This window comes from Puntigrus tetrazona, chromosome 2, assembly GCF_018831695.1.
Source record: "Puntigrus tetrazona isolate hp1 chromosome 2, ASM1883169v1, whole genome shotgun sequence".
Taxonomy (NCBI): Eukaryota; Metazoa; Chordata; class Actinopteri; order Cypriniformes; family Cyprinidae; genus Puntigrus; species Puntigrus tetrazona.
In genome coordinates this window covers 2,072,027-2,090,721 of record NC_056700.1, presented here as the reverse complement: position 1 = coordinate 2,090,721, position 18,695 = coordinate 2,072,027, and the positions used below count along the sequence as shown (strand labels likewise).

At 35.8% G+C, this 18,695-nt stretch overlaps 3 protein-coding genes across 6 annotated transcripts in view; 1 reads left to right on the top strand and 2 right to left on the bottom strand.

Annotated features, from left to right (window-relative positions):
- The window catches only part of LOC122326519 (low-density lipoprotein receptor-related protein 8-like), a 72,565-nt gene extending 65,518 nt beyond the window's left edge, over positions 1-7,047 (bottom strand). For all 4 annotated transcript variants that reach the window (XM_043221458.1, XM_043221475.1, XM_043221484.1 and 1 more), the window contains exons 1-2: positions 6,894-7,047; positions 6,303-6,434 (exon numbers count right to left, since the gene is read on the bottom strand). In XM_043221458.1, coding sequence (XP_043077393.1) covers positions 6,303-6,434; positions 6,894-6,960 — 199 coding nt within the window. In that variant the 5' untranslated portion in view covers positions 6,961-7,047. The remainder of the gene's footprint in view (positions 1-6,302; positions 6,435-6,893) is intronic.
- Positions 7,048-9,221: 2,174 nt separating this feature from the next.
- On the top strand, positions 9,222-14,826 carry LOC122355284 (doublesex- and mab-3-related transcription factor B1-like). Its single transcript, XM_043253388.1, has 4 exons — positions 9,222-9,752; positions 10,934-11,172; positions 12,680-12,812; positions 13,828-14,826. Exons 1-3 carry the CDS (start codon positions 9,293-9,295, stop codon positions 12,764-12,766), a joined length of 786 nt encoding a protein of 261 aa, XP_043109323.1. The 5' UTR covers positions 9,222-9,292; the 3' UTR covers positions 12,767-12,812; positions 13,828-14,826.
- Positions 14,685-17,952, bottom strand: ebna1bp2 (EBNA1 binding protein 2). Its single transcript, XM_043253397.1, has 9 exons — positions 17,748-17,952; positions 17,535-17,618; positions 17,250-17,425; positions 16,393-16,516; positions 15,772-15,861; positions 15,611-15,686; positions 15,414-15,501; positions 15,091-15,256; positions 14,685-14,957 (listed from the first exon to the last, which is right to left on the bottom strand). Exons 1-9 carry the CDS (start codon positions 17,820-17,822, stop codon positions 14,910-14,912), a joined length of 927 nt encoding a protein of 308 aa, XP_043109332.1. The 5' UTR covers positions 17,823-17,952; the 3' UTR covers positions 14,685-14,909.
- Positions 17,953-18,695: the final 743 nt, after the last annotated feature.

Here is an 18,695-nt window from a genome sequence, read left to right as displayed (position 1 = left end):
ATGATGAATGCATAATGCAAATAAATAACTTCATAGTATGTTGTATCCTCTCACAAATATTCATAAGAACAGTTTTTATGTGTTATAATATTTACATAATATTATATATATATATATATATATATATATGCTGTCACTGAGGTTTTAGAGAAATAGTAAGGCTGTACAGATCTTAAATACACAATGTCAAGATATGATATGATACATGATATAGTCCATTATAAATGAAGTAGATTTAATATGGTGTGCATTGTGTGTTATAAGTAATCATAATCTTAAAAGTTATAATTGCAAATATGTAAATATTATAATGCATTATAATATTTTTTTGCATTATTCATGAGATGTACACATAATAAGATTTGTTATAATTCATTATGCATTCATTATAATGTCTTACGGATACCGGCTTCATAAAAAGTGTTATCAAAAACGATCAAACCAAAAGGGAGGTTTGACACTGAACCTCGCAGTGAACAGTTCTGAAAACAACAAATATTTGAATTGTGCAAAGAACATCTAAAGAACTTTTTTCGTGATAAAGAAGCTTTTGTGGAATTGAAAGATTCCAAGCACCTTAAAGTTTCTTTATGGAGCCAACAATTCCAATAAATAACCTTTGCTTTTAAGAGTGGTGTTTTTAGAAAGTGCTCCTCGTCACTTTCTCTTAGGAACAGGAATCGTTTGCAGAGCTTAGTTACGACTGATCGTGTCCTGCAGAGTCTGAAAAAGCTAAAAAAGGCTAAAAAAAACTAATAGTATCATAGGAGATGACTCTCATCCCTTGAAAGTGTACTTACTGTCTTAAATGTTTGTCTAATAGATAGAAATTCTCTATTATTGCAGAGGCTAATCTATTATATTATATATAAGTTTTAGTATGTTTTTTTTGTGAAGCATGTTGTGCTATTTTTTTATTATCACTACTTGTACTCTTCAGGTGATATTTAGTGTTTGTTACATGATGCGCCCCTACCCTGCTTGAATTGCTCCTTGTGGGATTAATAAAGTTCTTACTATATATTTGACTTGTATATGTGAAACTAGATGCATATCTAATTTGTCCTCTAAGAATATTAGCAGTCTCCAAAACATAGTAATTTGCATGCACCAGAACATATAAAGAGATATGTGTTACGCGTCAGTATATAAATTTGCACGAGCTGATTCCTTGATGTCAGCGTTAAGCTCTCCTGCTCAGCATCCGCTAATCTTCCCGCAGCATCACCCTGACTAATCACAGATAATGGGTGGATTTGAACCACTGAGTTCCTAATAGCCACATCGGGGCGCTGGCTCATGAACCCAGATCTCACAGGAAGGGGAGACACCTCTCAGGCTGATTATCTTCTGTATAGGGATAAGGAGGCTAACCCCACAAAGGCCTATCCACAGGTATTCTGAGGCAAATCTGGGATTGGTTACACAAAGTCGGTGAAGTTCTGTTAAGAAGTGAATTGGTATTACCCACTGTTCCCATACATTCCACTGAATTCATAGGAAATCGTACGAATTTAATGAGAAAACATCACCTAACAAGTCAGCGTTTTTAAATATGAAGTATCCTGTACAATGCAGACATCCTAGTGAGCATACGAAGATAAGAACTGTTTTGAGGAACTATCCATTTAAACTGATCACGAACCATCATGATTCATTTGCAAAACCGTGAGCAAATAACAAACGATATAAACCCATATTTACACATTAGGCCCTAAGGAACAACAATGTGAACTATATCGGTGTGCAAATATTAGTCAATAATAAAAAAAAGAGCTGTTACATGCAGAAATATTAATCGTGCAGCAGAAAAGCAGCATATTAAAAGTCGATATACTGTAATACAGCACTGAGATATTTACTTGACCCTCAAAAATTGTGAAACTTCTTAACACTCGTTTTAATAAGGTGCAATCAACCAGGAACATGCATTACGAAAGAAAAAATTGTGATTTGAGGTTAGCATGAGGATGGAATATGCGTATGTAAATAAATCACATAACTGCTGCAAGTCCAAGAACCTCACAAGAAACCTTGACTATCGGGCAAAATGACTAACCAACCATCATTAAAAAACATTAAACAGTACAAAAAGGGTGCTAAGATGTGTATAATATAACCGTACAGTCCTATTTGTAATGCATTACTTGGACAAACATATTTGTTATATTCTCTGAAAGTGAAAGGGTTGCAAATGGTCTCTTCAGTAGTTAAAATTCAGTAGACAGGCCTTGTTATGCGAACATCATAACTCTAATGAGAATGCAGACATCCCATGAGCCTTTTATCATTATTAGGATCTTTGCTCTTCACAGTCTGCTACAGACATTCTCCAGAGATGCCTTCTTTTCAGTAACATTCTCTTCAGTCCAGGTCTAAAGATCACCGTGCGCTGCTGGTTATTTCTCACTCCGCTCTGTTTTGAATTACCTTACTCAGTTTCCTTATTTCTTTTCATTCTAGTCCAAACATCAAATCTTACTCTCGTCTTACTCTCCTCTGGTTTTGCTCTTTTATTCTGCAAGACCCTACAGGTCTCTCTCTGTGGCGGCCTTTGAGTGGTTTTCCACCATTCTCTGAGTGGGAGTCCGCTCACAAACGGCGCTTGCACTCGAGCCAAACACAAAAGAGTTTTTTGGGCAGACTGAGGGAAAAGCCTCTTGAGATGCCCACAGACGGGGGCTACAGCTGTACAGAGGCCGCGTGGGGTTACGGCGCTATGGTGATAGTGAAAGGGCAGGATTTCGGTATCTGTTCGGTACGGTGTAGTATCACTGGACTTAATTGGAAGCCTTTCTGGAAACAGCCATTCGGTGTTCTTGATACGAAGCCTTTAAATTTCACATTCAGCATCGTTCGCTTTATGCCTGTCACCGAGATGAAGGGATCCTTCCTGCCTCCTTCTGTCATACAAAATCACACGCCAAAATACATTTTAATGCTTTGCTCTTAAGAAAAAGAAAGCCTTCATTTTCCACATGCGCAACACGTATGGTGTGAAACTGCATTTTTTATTAATTATTCTGGCTGGTTTCCTGCCCTTCGGATTATAATCACACTAAAAAGAGGAAAATATGGGAGAATTAAATAAAAAGAGGTTAACATGTTGGATCAACACTTGGCACAGCTCAATTCTCTTTGTTTCTGTGCCAGTTTTAGTGGAGCAAGGTTTGGAGTTTTGGATCAGGATCAAGTATCCATGTGTCCAAACACAAAAAAAAGTTGAGTACTGCAGAAATTACAGTATGGGGCTTCAGGACCTAAAAATGGGCCAAAAACGAATAGTAAAAAATTGCAGAATTTTTGGTCATTTTTGTATCATTTTGTACAAATGTGTATATTATTTGTATAAGTTTGTATAATAATTAATTGAACGAGTCTGCATTTATTTAATCAAAAATACAGGAAAGAGTGGTATTGAAATATTCTTACAGTTTAAATTAACTTGCTCTAAATATTTAAAAGTGGTTATGACACTTTTTTCAGTTTTGTATATATATATATACATCAGTTTTTATTATTTTACATTTTAAATATTTTAATTTGCAGTTTGATTGAGATTAACTGGAATGCACAATGAAAAAAACATTATTTTTGAGAACTGTTAAAAACTGAGTTCTCCGTTTTTGCAAATCAATTATTCATATATAATCAAATATTCTAACTAGACTTTACATAACTTTTATCCTGAGAAAGTAGATTACTTTAGATATTACTAAACCCTGCTGATGCTTCAGGACCCAAAAAAACGGGCCGAAAGTAATAGTAATAAATTACTATGTTGGATTTTAAGGGCATTTTTGTTTATTTTTGTATGATAAACCACCATGGGTCGCACTCGAAAGTAAAATCTGGGTCCTGAAGCAAAACCGCTGCTATACCTAATCTGCTGCTTATCGCATTTATCACTCACGACTCGTTTTACGCTCTCGGTCTCGGATTATTAATCATTTTAAACTGCAGAAAGACAGCTCGGCACGACTCAATAAGCCTGACGAGTACGACTCGTCTTCATGACACACGACCGAACGGCTACGGAGAGGGCAGGTCACGAATCAAGAACTCATCACATGATTCTACGCACATACGCGCGGCCTTGTCATGCATTAGAGGCGGATATATAGACAGCCATGCGCATGAATCCGTCGGATTTGACATGGGGTGGGGGGTGCTGGTATAGGAGGAGGATAAAAGGGACATGGGGGGGATGGGAGGAGCATCAGGGGAATCCGTTGGGGTGGAGGTCAGTGGTGTCTGTGCCAATAGTTGTTAAAACAAGAAAGGAATTAGAGATGAGCATCAAGCATCTATTTATCTAGGTGCAAAGGCTTATTTTTCATTAAAAAATGATAAATAAAACAGCAAAAATACTGATCTGCTGCACCTAATTGTGCGCTTAGATCAGTAAAAAACATTTCCCTATTATGACAGGCGGGATCCCACATGGACGTGTTGCATTGCTTGGATGCAATAACTTCAGACTGCACGACTGCCCTTTGTTGAGAGAAATTGAAGGAGCAGTCATAACAGTAAACTCAACAGGCGCGTGATGCGGTGACACATAAACTGCTTAAGAAAACAAGCACTCGCTTTGACCCGTTTTCAGCCTGGAGCCTTTAAAAAATAAGCCGATGCAATGAGACACACTTGGAAAAAATCTCTTAAAAGTACGTGAAGACAGCTACTGTACAAAAGGCATGTACGCGAGGGGGGGTCCTGTGCAACAATTAACCGTCGCATCAGAGAACAATGCATGGAATGCTGGGAATGTCTGGCTGGATCGATCCCACAGTTTTTGGTTTTACATTAGCGGAGGTTTTTATCAAAGCGGCTTGCGTTGCATTTGAGTTACAGTTTTATATTTTATCATCTCTTGCTTTCGCTGGGAATCGATCCCATGATCTAAAATTGTTAGTGCTATGGAAAGGAGAGCTTATTTAATAGTTTACGCTCCAAAAACAGTCAATATGGTCTGTTTATTCTCAGTACATGCTCGTCTTGTGCTTTACATTCTCCAGCTCATTATAGTGGGATCTGATTCTTATTTGGGTGTCCATTGTTGTATCGTTTGCTAGCTGGAAAAAATTGTACTGAAAGTGGTTTCAACTATACAGTTTCTCTGTGCTTTGATCATTATAGCTGTGGTGCAAACTCTGCTGTGCTTAAATATTGAGAAAGATTTTTTAAACTATATCTTATATTGTTATCTTTATAGTTATTATTGGTCTGAACGGGGCTTTACTATATAATAACAAAATGTGTGTGTGTGTGTGTGTGTGTGTGTGTGTGTACTGTGCATATTTATTATGTATATATAAATACACATAAATGTATAAATTTAAGAAAAATATATTATTTGTATATTACATATATTTATATGCAATATTTATATACATGTAAGGCAAATATTTTTCAAAATATATACATATATATATATATATATATATATATATATATATATATATATATATATATATATATATATATATATATATATATATATATTTTTTAAGCCATTTATTTCATAATAATATGAAATGTTGAGAAGACTACAGCAATGATGCTGAAAATTGCGGCCCTGGGCTTAAGTCACTGGATTTATATTGTTAACAATAACCAAAAATACATTATACGGGTCAAAATTATGCATTATGCATTTTTCTTTTATGCCAGAGATCATTAGGAAATTAAGCAAAGATCTTTTTTTCTCGATTTCTTACTGTATATATATTAAACTAGTAATATGCATTGCTAAGAACTCCATTTAGACAACTTTAAAGATGATTTTCTGATGTATTTAGATTTTTTTTTGCCCCTCAGATTCCAGATTCTCACATGGTCGTACCCAAACATTGTCCCATCCTCACAAACCATACATAACTTAATTATCCAGACTTCATATGATGTATAAATCTAAATTTCGAAAAATGAACACTTATGAGTTATTGCATTATTGCATTTGTAATTAAAAAAAAAAAGAAAAAAGCTTACTGACTCCAAACATGGAAATGCTGTCATTTGTTTATACTACTTTTCATGTCCTAAATGTTTCTAATGTGCCCAAAACAAAATTCGGCAATTTAAAAATCATGTTTTGATGGTTTCTGTTTGTGTCATTTGTTACAAGCGCACAGTACAAAGGTCGGTAAATAAAAAGTGAAAAGTAGTAGTTAAAACCCCTCAGAAGTCATTAAGCCCGTTAAGTGCCGCTGCGCGTGGTCCGGTTTTTGTCAGGTCTCGCGCGCGACGCGCGTCTGCTCTTTTGACGCGCGCGTCGGTCAGAGTGAGTGAACGCTACTCACGGCAGTTCTCCTCGTCGCTGTTGTCGGAGCAGTCATCATCGTCGTCGCATCTCCATATGGTGGGAATGCATCTCTTATTGTTGCACTGAAACTGTCCGTCCTCGCACTCCGCCTCGGCGCCGGTTTCAGCACCTGGGAACGACAGCGAAGAGATTTACGACGGATAACGCGCAAGCACCACAATACATCCACTACCGCACAATAACGCACGACCGAGCCGCGCGAACCCAAACGCGCAGCGCGCGCTCGGCGGCAATTCGATAAAGCCGTGACAAAAGAAAGCGCCGCAAATCTTACTCTTTCTTTCAGCGCTATTTCAGTCGAAAATGTTACGGATAGCGAACAATAAACGCACACGCCGCCAAGCAGCCCTCGTTTAACGTACTACTAGTGTACCAAACTAGCTTTTTTTTTCAGCGAAGTGTGTTTAAAAGGAGCAATGTGGAAACACACGGCTGCATTTTGCCCGTGGGATCAGGAGCGTTTAGTCTCGCACCCACGATATCTCCAACGCGGCATCATTCACTCAGTCCGCTGAAAGAGGCTCCGGACAATTGCGCTTCGAGAGAAATAAAGGGGAATGCAACGAACCTTTCGCGCGGTACGACTCCCAAACTAAAAAATGAAAAAATAATATTTTCCCAATTTCTGTCCACATTTCCGAAAAGGGTTTAGAGCGTTCATCCACAAACAAAAGCGCGTCCGGATGGCGTCGCTCCTTCACCGAGTCTCCCGGAGATTCACTGGCGATTTGAATCAATGACGACATCAAACGTAAGCGAGTGTGAATAATAACCGAGGGGTCGCGCGCGATCAGACACCATTTACGATACGATAATTAGGGCATTATTGATAACCGAGTAGCAAACGCAACAAATTCAACGATTATTCGACAAAAAACAATCCTCCGTTATTATTCATATGTTTTAATTATTCATTTATTTAGTATATGTTTTATATTAATACATATTATTTATTTTCATTTGATATATTTACTTTATTAATTTATTAGATTATTTATTAAAGAATAACAAGATAACTGATCTGCCTAGAATTTATATATATATATATATATATATATATATATATATAAAATATATTATATATATATATATATATATATAAAAAAAAAAATAAAATAAATAAAATATATATATATATATATATATATATATATATATATATATATATATATATATATATATATATATAAACACACACACACACATATATATATATATATATATATATATATATATATTTTTTTTTTTTTTTTTTTTTTTTTTTTTTTTTGGGTGTATCCTACAATGTTCACTTAGAAATTGCTTATACATTTTACAATTATGACATTTTGAAGTATATGGACTAACAAAAAAAAAGTAATGCATGATTATGTTGATTATGTTTTCAATTTAGTTATTTTAAGGAGTTTTCCTTGTGTTATTTCCAAACAGATGTATTGAAAACGGATATCGAGCGGATGGGCAATTCAGCCTAAAAATCTGATGAAACCCCGCGCAGCCCCTCCGGGATGTTCACACACATTTCCTTAAAAAAAACGCATCACCCTGAAGCGATACGGGAAGGCAGAAAAAGCATGAGATGATCAGTTTTGAAATTGCATTAATTATAACCCTTATTAAGATAATGGGGTTAGGTGACCTTGTAAAAGAGTTACAGTGATATAGTACTGCATCTGTGGCACTGTGCCAGCATGAACTATTCTGTCAGTCAAAACTAGGCCAGAGCGATCCTGACAGGATAATCAGTCATTTTAATAGCAGTAAGATGGGACTGAAGCCCCTCCCCTGATAGCTTAACAATAAGCGGCCAATGACAACAAAGCATTCAAAAGGAAACATTTACAGACCCTACTGTCATAAACTTGGCATATAACCCAGATGATGTAAACAGGAAGTCCGCCTTCGGGGATCCACTGAAAGAAAGCGTTTAGAACACGTTTTAAAGATGCTTTAACGACGGAAATCATCCAAAAAAGTATTTGGGGAAAGGTATTATTACATCGGATGCTTCTCAGTGCATCCTCTGCAGTGAATGGGTGCCGTCAGTCGATAAATCCACCGTAAAGCATTTTCTCGTTCCTATAGGCCCTTGCTTATCAAAGCTGCAATTATACACAGCACAAACATAATTATTGTGCAATATTGCTCCAATTTTGTGACGCAAGGCTAGATTTTCAGCATCACTCCAGTATTCAGTGTCACATGTATCCACACTATATACTGATTTGATGCTTAAGAAGCATTTATTATAATCAATAAGCGGCGACGCACTGACAGTCAAAGCTAAGAAATATAAATAAAATAAAAATATTTTAATTCATCAAGGATGCATTAAATTGATTAAAAGACACGATAAGTTGCCAAAATTATATGCTGTTCGATGAATGTTTAAGAATCATTAAAGAAAAAAAAGCAGATATTTCATAATATTTGTTTTACTGTAGGCTATTTGTTCTCAAATAAATGCAGCCTTGGTTAGCTTTAGAGTTTTTTTCACCCAAAATAATTAGTAATTTTTCCAAATAATTATTCCCAACTTTCAGTTTCAGCTTCTTTAGTTATGCACAACAATTATTTAAGGTTAGGTGAGATAAAAAAAAAAAAAAAAAGAAAAAAAAGAAGCTACATGTCAAATTGTAATGCACAGTAATCATTATATTTCAATATTCAATCAATATTAATTTTATTAATAATAAAAAAAAGCTTAAATATAAAATTAAATCAAATTGATCGTGTTTTGTCTTAGGGGATTTCCCGCTTTGGGGAAATTCCGCTGTCTGCAATTTCCAGACGTGTATAATGAGCCAGTGTTCCCACGCCGGTGTAGAGTCACGTGAACATTTTTTTTTTTTTGCAACATTAACTACCAATTTCATTAATTTGGCAGACACTGCGCGCGAAATTTATTCGACTGTAACAAATTAATTCGATATTTTAAACTATTATTAACACTGATATTTTGCGGCGATGGCAAATATTCCAGCAGCGACGGCTAATAATGGACTAGCGGCGGAAAGAGCGGCTCGCAGCCCGAAGTGCTCCAGATGTCGGAACCACGGCTTCGTCGTGCAGCTGAAAGGCCATTCGGGAAAGTGTCGGTTCAAGCGGTGTTTGTGCTGGAAGTGCTCTCTCATCAACGAGCGGACGAGAATCCTCGCGTCTCAAAGGCGGATCAGAGCCGAGCGTCCTGAGCGCACCGCTTTATCCGGCAGGAAATCGGTCTCCGCGGGTAACGGTAATTTAACTGACGAGGTAAACGCTCAAACCGACGCCAGCGCGAGAAAGAAGAGTAACGCTAGACCGCCGGCTGACGATAAATCGTACGTCGAGCTCCACGCGCCGCTGAGCACGTGCTGTCCAGACAGCGCGGGTAACCGTGACCCGGAGACAGCGGCGGGACCGAGCGCGCAGAACTTTGCCGTTGAAGGTTTGGGCTTTTTTTATTTGCTTGTTTACTAAATATTTTTTAAACCTTATTTTCTAATTTCGTTTAAATGGCTACCTTTATTATTTACTATATAACGTTTTTTGGGGGACTATTATTTTAGCTTTAGCAAACAGTATAAAAAGGAATCACATATATATATATATATATATATATATATATATATATATATATATATATATATATATATATATATATATATATATATATAACACAAAAGATACTAAAAAATCGAAGTTTAACAAAAAAATTATATTATTTATATTATTAATATAATAATACGTTTTTGTAATCAAATCAGGATCGGGGTTGTTTTCTAAATTCAGTTTGAATAAGTGATAAACGTCTTAAATATCTCAAATGGTATAACAAATGTGTAACAAGGAGTTTTTTGAATTTGAAGTTTAATTTTGATTATTAAACTTCACGCGGCGCACTGAACTGTTGAGCGCACCACACGGCTCAAGGTTTCCAGAGCAGTTTGCCTTACGACAATCCTAACTTCATTTTTAACTATTTATATAGTATGTTAAATATTGTTTTTATAATCTGTCTCCCAAATCTCCGAGCTGGTTTTATTATTATCAAGCTGCTTTGCCTGTTCTTTTTCGAAAAAGTAGCTGGAAGTAGTAAAGCATAAATATTTCAAAATAAGAGTCCCTGTGCATTTCGGGCTGGTTTATGATTAAAACTGTAAATAAAACTTCTATGGACATTATTGTTATACGTTATTATTTTTTGTTAAACAACTAATTATTAAACGTGGCTGCAATACACTTAATAAACAACATGTAAATCAACATTGTTAAACCCTTGCTGCTTGAAAGTATAGATTTAGCTAATATCAGTACAATAATCTGTTTATTGTGTTTCTTAATTCACTAATTTGTACACGCTTGCTAACACAATCATTTCAGTACAGGTTGAATAAAACATGTAAAAACGTAGCTGTATTGCTGCAATTAGGCGTATTGTCTGACACCTCATACTAAACATTTTTTATTTGCATAAAATTAGTTCATTTTGAACACATGTGTTAAATCACAATTACATATATTAATGTTTATCTTTCAAACATTATGAAATTTCCCGATCTTTTTTTTATTAGAAAGCTATTATAAAGTGTTACTTAATGCTAATTTTAACACTGTATATATCCGCAGGTGCACCGCCTTTTTCTGGAGAGTACATGGTTAAAGAGGCGGTTCCAGGGCCAATTTATCCAGCAGAAATGTTTGCGATGCCTCTTCCCATGTGTCAGCATTACCTGGACAGATACATGCTCCCAGCCGTGTTCGTGACCCTTAGACCACCCGCTCCAGGAGCCTTCAGGGAACATGTTGGGTTTGTTCCTTTGCCAGAAGGGCCGCTGTCCCATCCGCTGGAGACTCCTGAATGGCAGGTATGTTTCACATAAACATTCCTACAAACTATTACGTTATTGAGACAAATCCAGCAAGACATTGTAGTCCGTGTGTGAGCTAGTACTTTATTTGTAGTGATACTTTGATACACACATACTTTGGGATCAGCAGTGCTTTTAAAAAAACTTTTATTTAGCTAGCACGTATTAAATTGATCAAAAGCGACAGTAAAGACGTTTATGATGTTAGAAAAGGCTTTCTTCTTTAATTTAAATGCTGTTAAAGTTTCTGTTAATGAAGGATGAAACCGTTTTTGACATCGCTAAAGGAATAGATTGCACAAAAATCAAAAATCTGTAATTATTTCAAGCAGTTCCAAACTCTGCTGAATGCAGAGGAAGATATTTTCAAGACAGTTGATAACCAGGCTGTTTTGGGTCACCACTGACTTTCATAGTAGGAAAAAAATACTATGTAAGTCAATGGTGACCCAAAGCAGTCTGGTGAACTATTTCTTTAATAACAAGAAACAATATGTCTTGATTTTAGGACAACTTTAATGAGAGGTTTTGATCCTCTTCAAATGTTGACTACTAAATATTAGTGCTGTCAAACAATTATCGCATTAATTTTGGTATCGCATTTACATAATATATGAGTGTGTACTGTGTATACACATATATTAGTGTGTGCACATACACACACACACACACACACACACATATATATATATATATATATATATATATATATATATGCATAAAAGTAAATGTGTGTGTTTTTTATATACATAATAAATAAATACACAATATACATAGAGCATATTTTGTAAACAAACTTTTTTGACTGATTAATTGTTAGACAGCACTAATATATATAAATATAATGTGTGTGTATACTGTTATTACTTAGTACTGTTATTCATAGTAATAGTTTTTTTGCAACTTATGTCTTATAAATTCAGCTCGATTAAATTTATTGCCATTAAAAGTTTTAAAAATCTTAAATCAATTAGCTTTTACTGTATTTTTCCATCAAATAAAGCGTCTTTGCTGAGCATAAGAGACAAAATATTACAACTGAATCCAAAGGTAGCGTAATATTTTATTGGCTCTTTATCATCGTTACACTTTTAATAACTTTTAATCTCCGCATCCAAACTCCTCAAACTCTCACAGCAATGCTATCACTTTTATAAAAAACAAAACGTGGTAACAGAAAAAATATGTCTATTTCTTATTCTCTTTATCTTGTGCAAGCTGACTTACATGTGAAAGCTTGAAACGCCAAAGCTAGTTTAACCTCTTTGATGTTCTTTTTCTAATCACTTCATTTTCTATAATCTGCACAGACGGCAGTCCTGCGGTATCAGGCTACAGCCGACAGTCTTATAGCCGTGTAACTCATTAGATTTTTCAGAGGTTATCAAAACCTTCAGAACAGTGTAAATCAACAGGAAGATCGGGTTTACGGATGTTCCTTCACGGTTCAGTTCTGCCCCAGACTGTGTTTAAGTCTGTTTTTTCTGTTCCCGTTTTTCTGGAGATCCACGTTCCGCATTATAGTCCCTGCGCCACGTATCCAGGGGTGAGAGATGAACCTTCCCAGCATTCACAGAGTAACATGGACTGAGAGGAAGGAAGATCTGAGCCTCTTCTTCAAGTCGCCAGAATCCCAGGTATTAAACATTGAAACAGCGCATTGTTGATGATTGTTTTTATAAAATTAGGGTGAAGGACAAGGTTTATTAAGGCCTTAATTCACCCAATATTTGCATGCACTGGAAAAAATTAACATCTTTCTCAGTATTTGTCAAAATTTTCTAAATAAATATAAAATATACAATGAGCGTATGCTTAAAATAAGCAAATATGCCATTGCAGAATGAAAACATGATTTCCATTTTCCTTAAGTTGTTTTTTCTGAGCCTGTAATTAAAACGTAGATTTCTCAGAAAACAAGATGTTGCTGTACGTAATTTTACTTCTCAGTGCATCTTGAAACATTTGTGTTGGAGACAAAACTGAGGAAGATCAGGAAAATAAAAGGTTTTTCCCCATATTATATTTAAGATTTTTTTGTCAAATGATTTAAATATTGAGACACACTGGAAGGTTTCCTGATAAAACTCATTTTCTGCTCTCTAGACGTTTACTTTTAGAGGACATATTGTGTTCAGTTTGGTCTTTACATTGTCTTTGATCTTAAAAATGTCTTAATGTGACCTTCCTAAAACCTGCAGAAAGCCTTAAAGGAAAAACAAGCCCTCCCGTTTTACTTATTTTATCATAAATATGAGGTTAGTTCAGTCATATGATGTTATGTGTAATGGACTGAACTGAGGTTAATACTGTATCAATCATAATCACTGTTGGTTTATGTGAACGTAACATTAAATAATACTTAGTAAAACCTGTTTACTAAAATAAAAACGATCACCTGATCAGATAAAAGTCTTCAACTAGATACTTAAAGAAAATACATTACGCATTTAAAATAGTTTTTACATTTATATAATTGCCAGTCTCACAGCCATGATGTTTCATGATGAAACTGATGTATTTAACCAATCACAGTAGAATCAGTTAAATGTTCTGATATGTAACATTTTTTGTCAGAATTAGTTTGCTGGCAGTGACTGAAATAGGTGAACTTTCCTTTAAATTTCCACGTTCGTTGTGTGTTTAATAGAGAGTCAAGTTCTTGGCATCCAGCGAGACGGTCTTTCTTTGAGGAACGAAGAGATTTCATTGTTTCCAAACCATGAGTTTTCCTTATACTTCTTCAGCTTTCAACAGCATCTACAACGCATGTTCATTACTGAGACCGTTGTATTCATGATTTTCAGAAGACAGCTGAAATCAATGGCGTCTTTGTTCCAGTTAAAGGCAACCGTTTTAAATGTCTTTTTACACCACAATCGGTTTATTACCGAATCGATTACGCTATCATTTGTTGTTGCAGGTTAAAAAGTTGAACACCTGTTGTTTGTACCTTTTTTTGGGCTCAAGATGTTATTTTCCTAAATCTAAGCGTTTTATGAATAAAGAGTTCCGTTTTGAAGGTTTACTGTCTTTTTGATTTCGCACTGAAGCAGCTCTCGACTCTTAAATCGGTAATTTCTATTATTATTCTCCCCTGCGTAAGTCAGACTGAGCATGATCCTGTTTGTAAAGAGACATTAAGATTCCCAGGATGAACATCTCACTTCGTTTGCTTATCTGAACCCAGACGGCACAGGAACGACACACCGGCGGAATACTACAACCAGGACCGGTGGGCAGATAAACTAATTACAATCTCATGAATATTAATGTGCTCCTCCGGCTCGGAGCAGCGCTGAACGCACAGCTCTGATCCGATGTGTGCCAAACTCAAGTTGTGTACAAAATGTAAGCAGATAAAGCAGTGTGTTTATTCCCACTGCAAATACAAACATCACTGCAAAGAGATTTGATTTGCTGATTGATTCAGTACAAGTAGGAGAGAGTCTCTCTCTACATAAAAAAAAAAAAAAAAAAAAAAAAAAAAAAAAAAAAAAAATTGTAAATAATTTTTAAACTGGGTTTTATTGGTGGCGTGCTAACATTGGTCTGCTTAATACAAACATAAAAAATTAATCTTCTGAAATGCGGGCAAGTCTTGTACAATACAAAAGTGTTTGCCAGAAAAAGAACAAAGGCGTTCTTCACCCAAGTAATAGGAAATATAGATAAAAAAGTCTTTTTAATGGCACAATCCATTTGAGGGAGAGGTACTAATGGGAAGATACAGCTCATTTGCGTGTCTTCATTTTCTTCCTTGTCTCCTTCCCTGGCCGTTTCTATAAAAAAAAAAAAAAAAAAAAGAGAGAGAAAGAGAAAAGAAATGAAAATGTGTGAGGGAGGTTTTTAAAATGTTAGAATATGACAATACTGACTATACAAATAAAAAAAATACAAATAAAAAACACTTACATTCGTCTTGCCTCTTTTGCCGAAATTTTTCCCGCCCTTCCCATGAGCCACTTTGGCCCTGAACCCAGAAACGTCGTCATGGCTCTCTTTGTTGTTCCATTTGCTGCCCTTCTTCTTTCCCCCAAAGCCAAACTTCTTATCCTTGTATTTCCTCTTAGAATTTGGACTAAAATAAATAACATATAAACGACGAAACATTAAAGAAAAACACATAATGCACAGTAACGACATGCGTTGACATTCTCCAGATCATTTTGTGTCGCGCGAAAAAAAGGTAAGAAACAACGGATAAATCTACTGCTAAATATAGAGTCATTGCTTACCCTTTGTTGTTTATTTGCTTTTTTGTAGCTGATCCTTTCGGTCTCTGATCTTGATCTCCTTCAGAGAACTCCAGCTTATCCGTCATTCCTGTGGGACAAGGATGAGTGAAAATTGCTCCATGAATACGAAATGTAAAACTTTACCTGGATAATATCTGTAAATACAAAATGCCGATGCACACGCGTGGAAAAAGTACCTTTCTGATACTTCTTTACAGCCGAGAGCATTGCTTTCTTCTGTTTCTGTCTGTTCTGAATCACCTGTGTTTGAACCTGTAGAAGCAGAGACTTAAAACCGGGTCTGCCCAAGAACCAAAGACACCACTCAGAGAATCGGCCAGCTATTTTTAAAACTGACCTTTTTGCCGTACTTCCTCTGTTCTCTCAGCTTCTTGGCCTTTTCTGACTTCTCCATTGCGGCTTGCTTCAGAAGGAGCTTTTTCCTAATCTGTTCAAAACAAGAGTGAAAAATTGCGATTTGAATTCAATAAAAAAAAATTAACTTTTAATTTTCATTAACGCACTGTCACATCAGCTCACAGAGGCTGCAATTATTTGATAAAAAAAGGACCAACAGTAATATTGTACATTTCTTTATTGCATTTTTTACATTTGCATATTAAAAAGTATAATTTATTCCTGTGATCAAAGCATCGTTACTCCAGTGTCACAGATACTATCATTCTGATTTGCTGCTTAAAACAAAAAAATTGTTTATAATAATTTCTGAAAACTGCTTAATATTTTTGTAAAAAAACGGACTGAAAGTATTCTTAAAGGAATGGAAAGAACAGCATTTATCTGAAATAAAACGTCAGCTTTGACAGATTTTAACGAATGAGCAAAACATGTATTCATTTCTATCAAAAATAATATCTGACTCCACACCATTAAACAGTAATATGCATTCTCAAGCCCTTAGCTTGTCCATGAGACGGCATAATGCTTTCTACAAAGCCTGGTTGCCATGTTTGCTCACCTTCTGCATGTGCTGATCGGTCTTGGCCATCTCCGCGAAGTAATCCTCGGGTCTCTTGGTAGGGATCTTGAACTTACGCAGTTTTGGCAGCGCCGCTAAAACAGTCGCTTGGGCCTGCCGGTAGCTGTAACGTATGAAACGTGAGTTTAGAAATACTATAAAAAGTCTCAAATTACTGCGTAAATATTGTTTGCATGTCATTTCCAAAGCTAGGGCTGCACGGTTAATCAAAATTACATTTTTAAAAAAGTTTGGGATTTTTTTTTTATACGTTAAATATATACGCAGGCTCTTTATGATCAGAACATTAAAAGCTGCTCTGTCTCTTATAACATTCATTAAAAAAAATATATATAATTATGTAATTATTAAAAAATTATATGACACAGAATATATATATATCATTTTATGAACTGTAATAAAGGCTATGTTGTTTGAAAAGATTAAATAATGTTTTCAAAACCATACTACTTTGCACACATTATTAAGCAATGGACATAAGATACAAATTAGCGGGTGAACAAGATATCCATATTTCACAATAAAGGCACAGAATCTGTCGATTTTGCATATTTCTTGTCAAAAATTAATAAACTACAAATCACAGATGTAAACGTTTTTTAAATAACTCCTTTAATAAACCTCCTAATAAATGAGTAACTGTTATGAGTCACGTCGATATACATATAAAAGACATTTTGGCCAATTTGTGCAGCCCTATATAACACAATGTATAAAAAGGATCATTTCCAAGTCAATCAATGTTGCCGCCCTAAAACAAGGTATAATGTCAGGCAAAACTGGACACGGTGAGTCAAGCGGCATCCTTGTATTAAATGAGCAAGTCACACACTCACAAATACATCTCCCTCTGAAAGTCATCCTCTGCGTTCACATCTTCACTGCCTTCTGGTTGCTGCACTCTGCCCTCTGCTTTTGCAGCGATGTCAACAGCTGGGTAGGTAGTGAGGTCCAGCCTTTCAGCCCATGGCAGATTCTTCTTAAACTCAGCCAGGCATTTCTTAAGACCCTCCTGAGTAACGCAGAATCAAAACATCAACTCGACAAATAATAGGTTCCCATCAAATCGCATTGGAATGACTATACTATTATGTTAGACTAAAACCCTGCACAGAACTCACCACGTTGTTGATGGCCTTCTTCGGCTCATGCAGAGGAACATTGAGTCCAGGTTTGAGCAAGCCTTTGGCGAAAGCTTCTTGCAGCTGATCAGAGACAAACGTAAGATACAAAAGTGTTATGCAAATGTAGTCTTTTGGACCGATTAACTACTATCATGTTGAATTTTGTAATATAAAAAGGTACTGTTTGAATATAACGCGCTGCGTTCTTACCTCGCCGTCTGATAATTCGTCGTCGTCTTCCTCGGACTCGAACCCCAACTGGGGATCCTCGTCTACTTCTACCATTGTAAAATTATACAGAACGGAAATTTGGAAAATAAATACAGTAACAGACGAGTTCACAACATCCCCTAGCTTCACGTGCGCGCGGCAGCGCTTCTCGAGAGTGTGGGTGATAATCGAAGCCCTGACGGAAACAGAGAACCGCAAAAGAATGGTTCCGCCGCCGGAGGACTCGGCGACGTTCTTAGTGTTTACGGGAGGTTAATGGCCATTTTTAAAAGGCATATAACAAAAAGCATGTAACAAAATAAAAACGTTTAAACTTTAAAGTTATTAACACACCGCCTCAGCGTTAACGCCCTGTTAAAAAAAACAAAAAAAACAACAGAAGCCCAATGGAAACCATCACAGATATTCTAATGGTTTCCATTAACATACCATTAAGAAGCTTTAACCATTTCTACTATTTAAAAATACATTTTTGTAGCATGTTTTGATCGCTTTTTCAATAGAATTTAATGTCCCGCCAATAGAATCCACCACATGCCAATAGACATCATTATACTTTCCATTAAAACCAGTACAAATCCCATTATAACTCTTAAACCCATTACATTTTCTATTGTGTTTTGTACAGGGTTCTTTTGTTCTGTTTTGGGTTTAGGTAAACAGACCAGGCAATCGTACAGTAAACCCCCCATCTGAACAAATAACTATGCTTTTTTAAAGAACTGAATTTAAAGTACGACATTACAAGCCTTTATCTGTCAGGTGAAACTGCTGATTCATCAGACCATCACAAAATCATGAAACTATCGTGACTATCATGAACTAGCATGTTTCCTAAAAGTGACTGAAATTACGTTTTGAATTTGTACATATTGTGGCCCATTTTTACAGAATTTAATGCACATACTGTACATTTTCCCACAATGT

Coding starts and splice junctions, on each gene's coding strand:
- LOC122355284 (XM_043253388.1), top strand. CDS start 9,293: ATGGCAAATATTCCAGCAGCGACGGCTAATAATGGACTAGCGGCGGAA. Junction 9,753..10,933: donor GCAGAACTTTGCCGTTGAAG/GTTTGGGCTTTT, acceptor ATATATCCGCAG/GTGCACCGCCTTTTTCTGGA. Junction 11,173..12,679: donor TGGAGACTCCTGAATGGCAG/GTATGTTTCACA, acceptor GTTTTTCTGGAG/ATCCACGTTCCGCATTATAG.
- ebna1bp2 (XM_043253397.1), bottom strand. CDS start 17,822: ATGGTAGAAGTAGACGAGGATCCCCAGTTGGGGTTCGAGTCCGAGGAA. Junction 15,862..16,392: donor CCGATCAGCACATGCAGAAG/GTGAGCAAACAT, acceptor TGTTTTGAACAG/ATTAGGAAAAAGCTCCTTCT. Junction 15,502..15,610: donor TGTAAAGAAGTATCAGAAAG/GTACTTTTTCCA, acceptor CTTGTCCCACAG/GAATGACGGATAAGCTGGAG.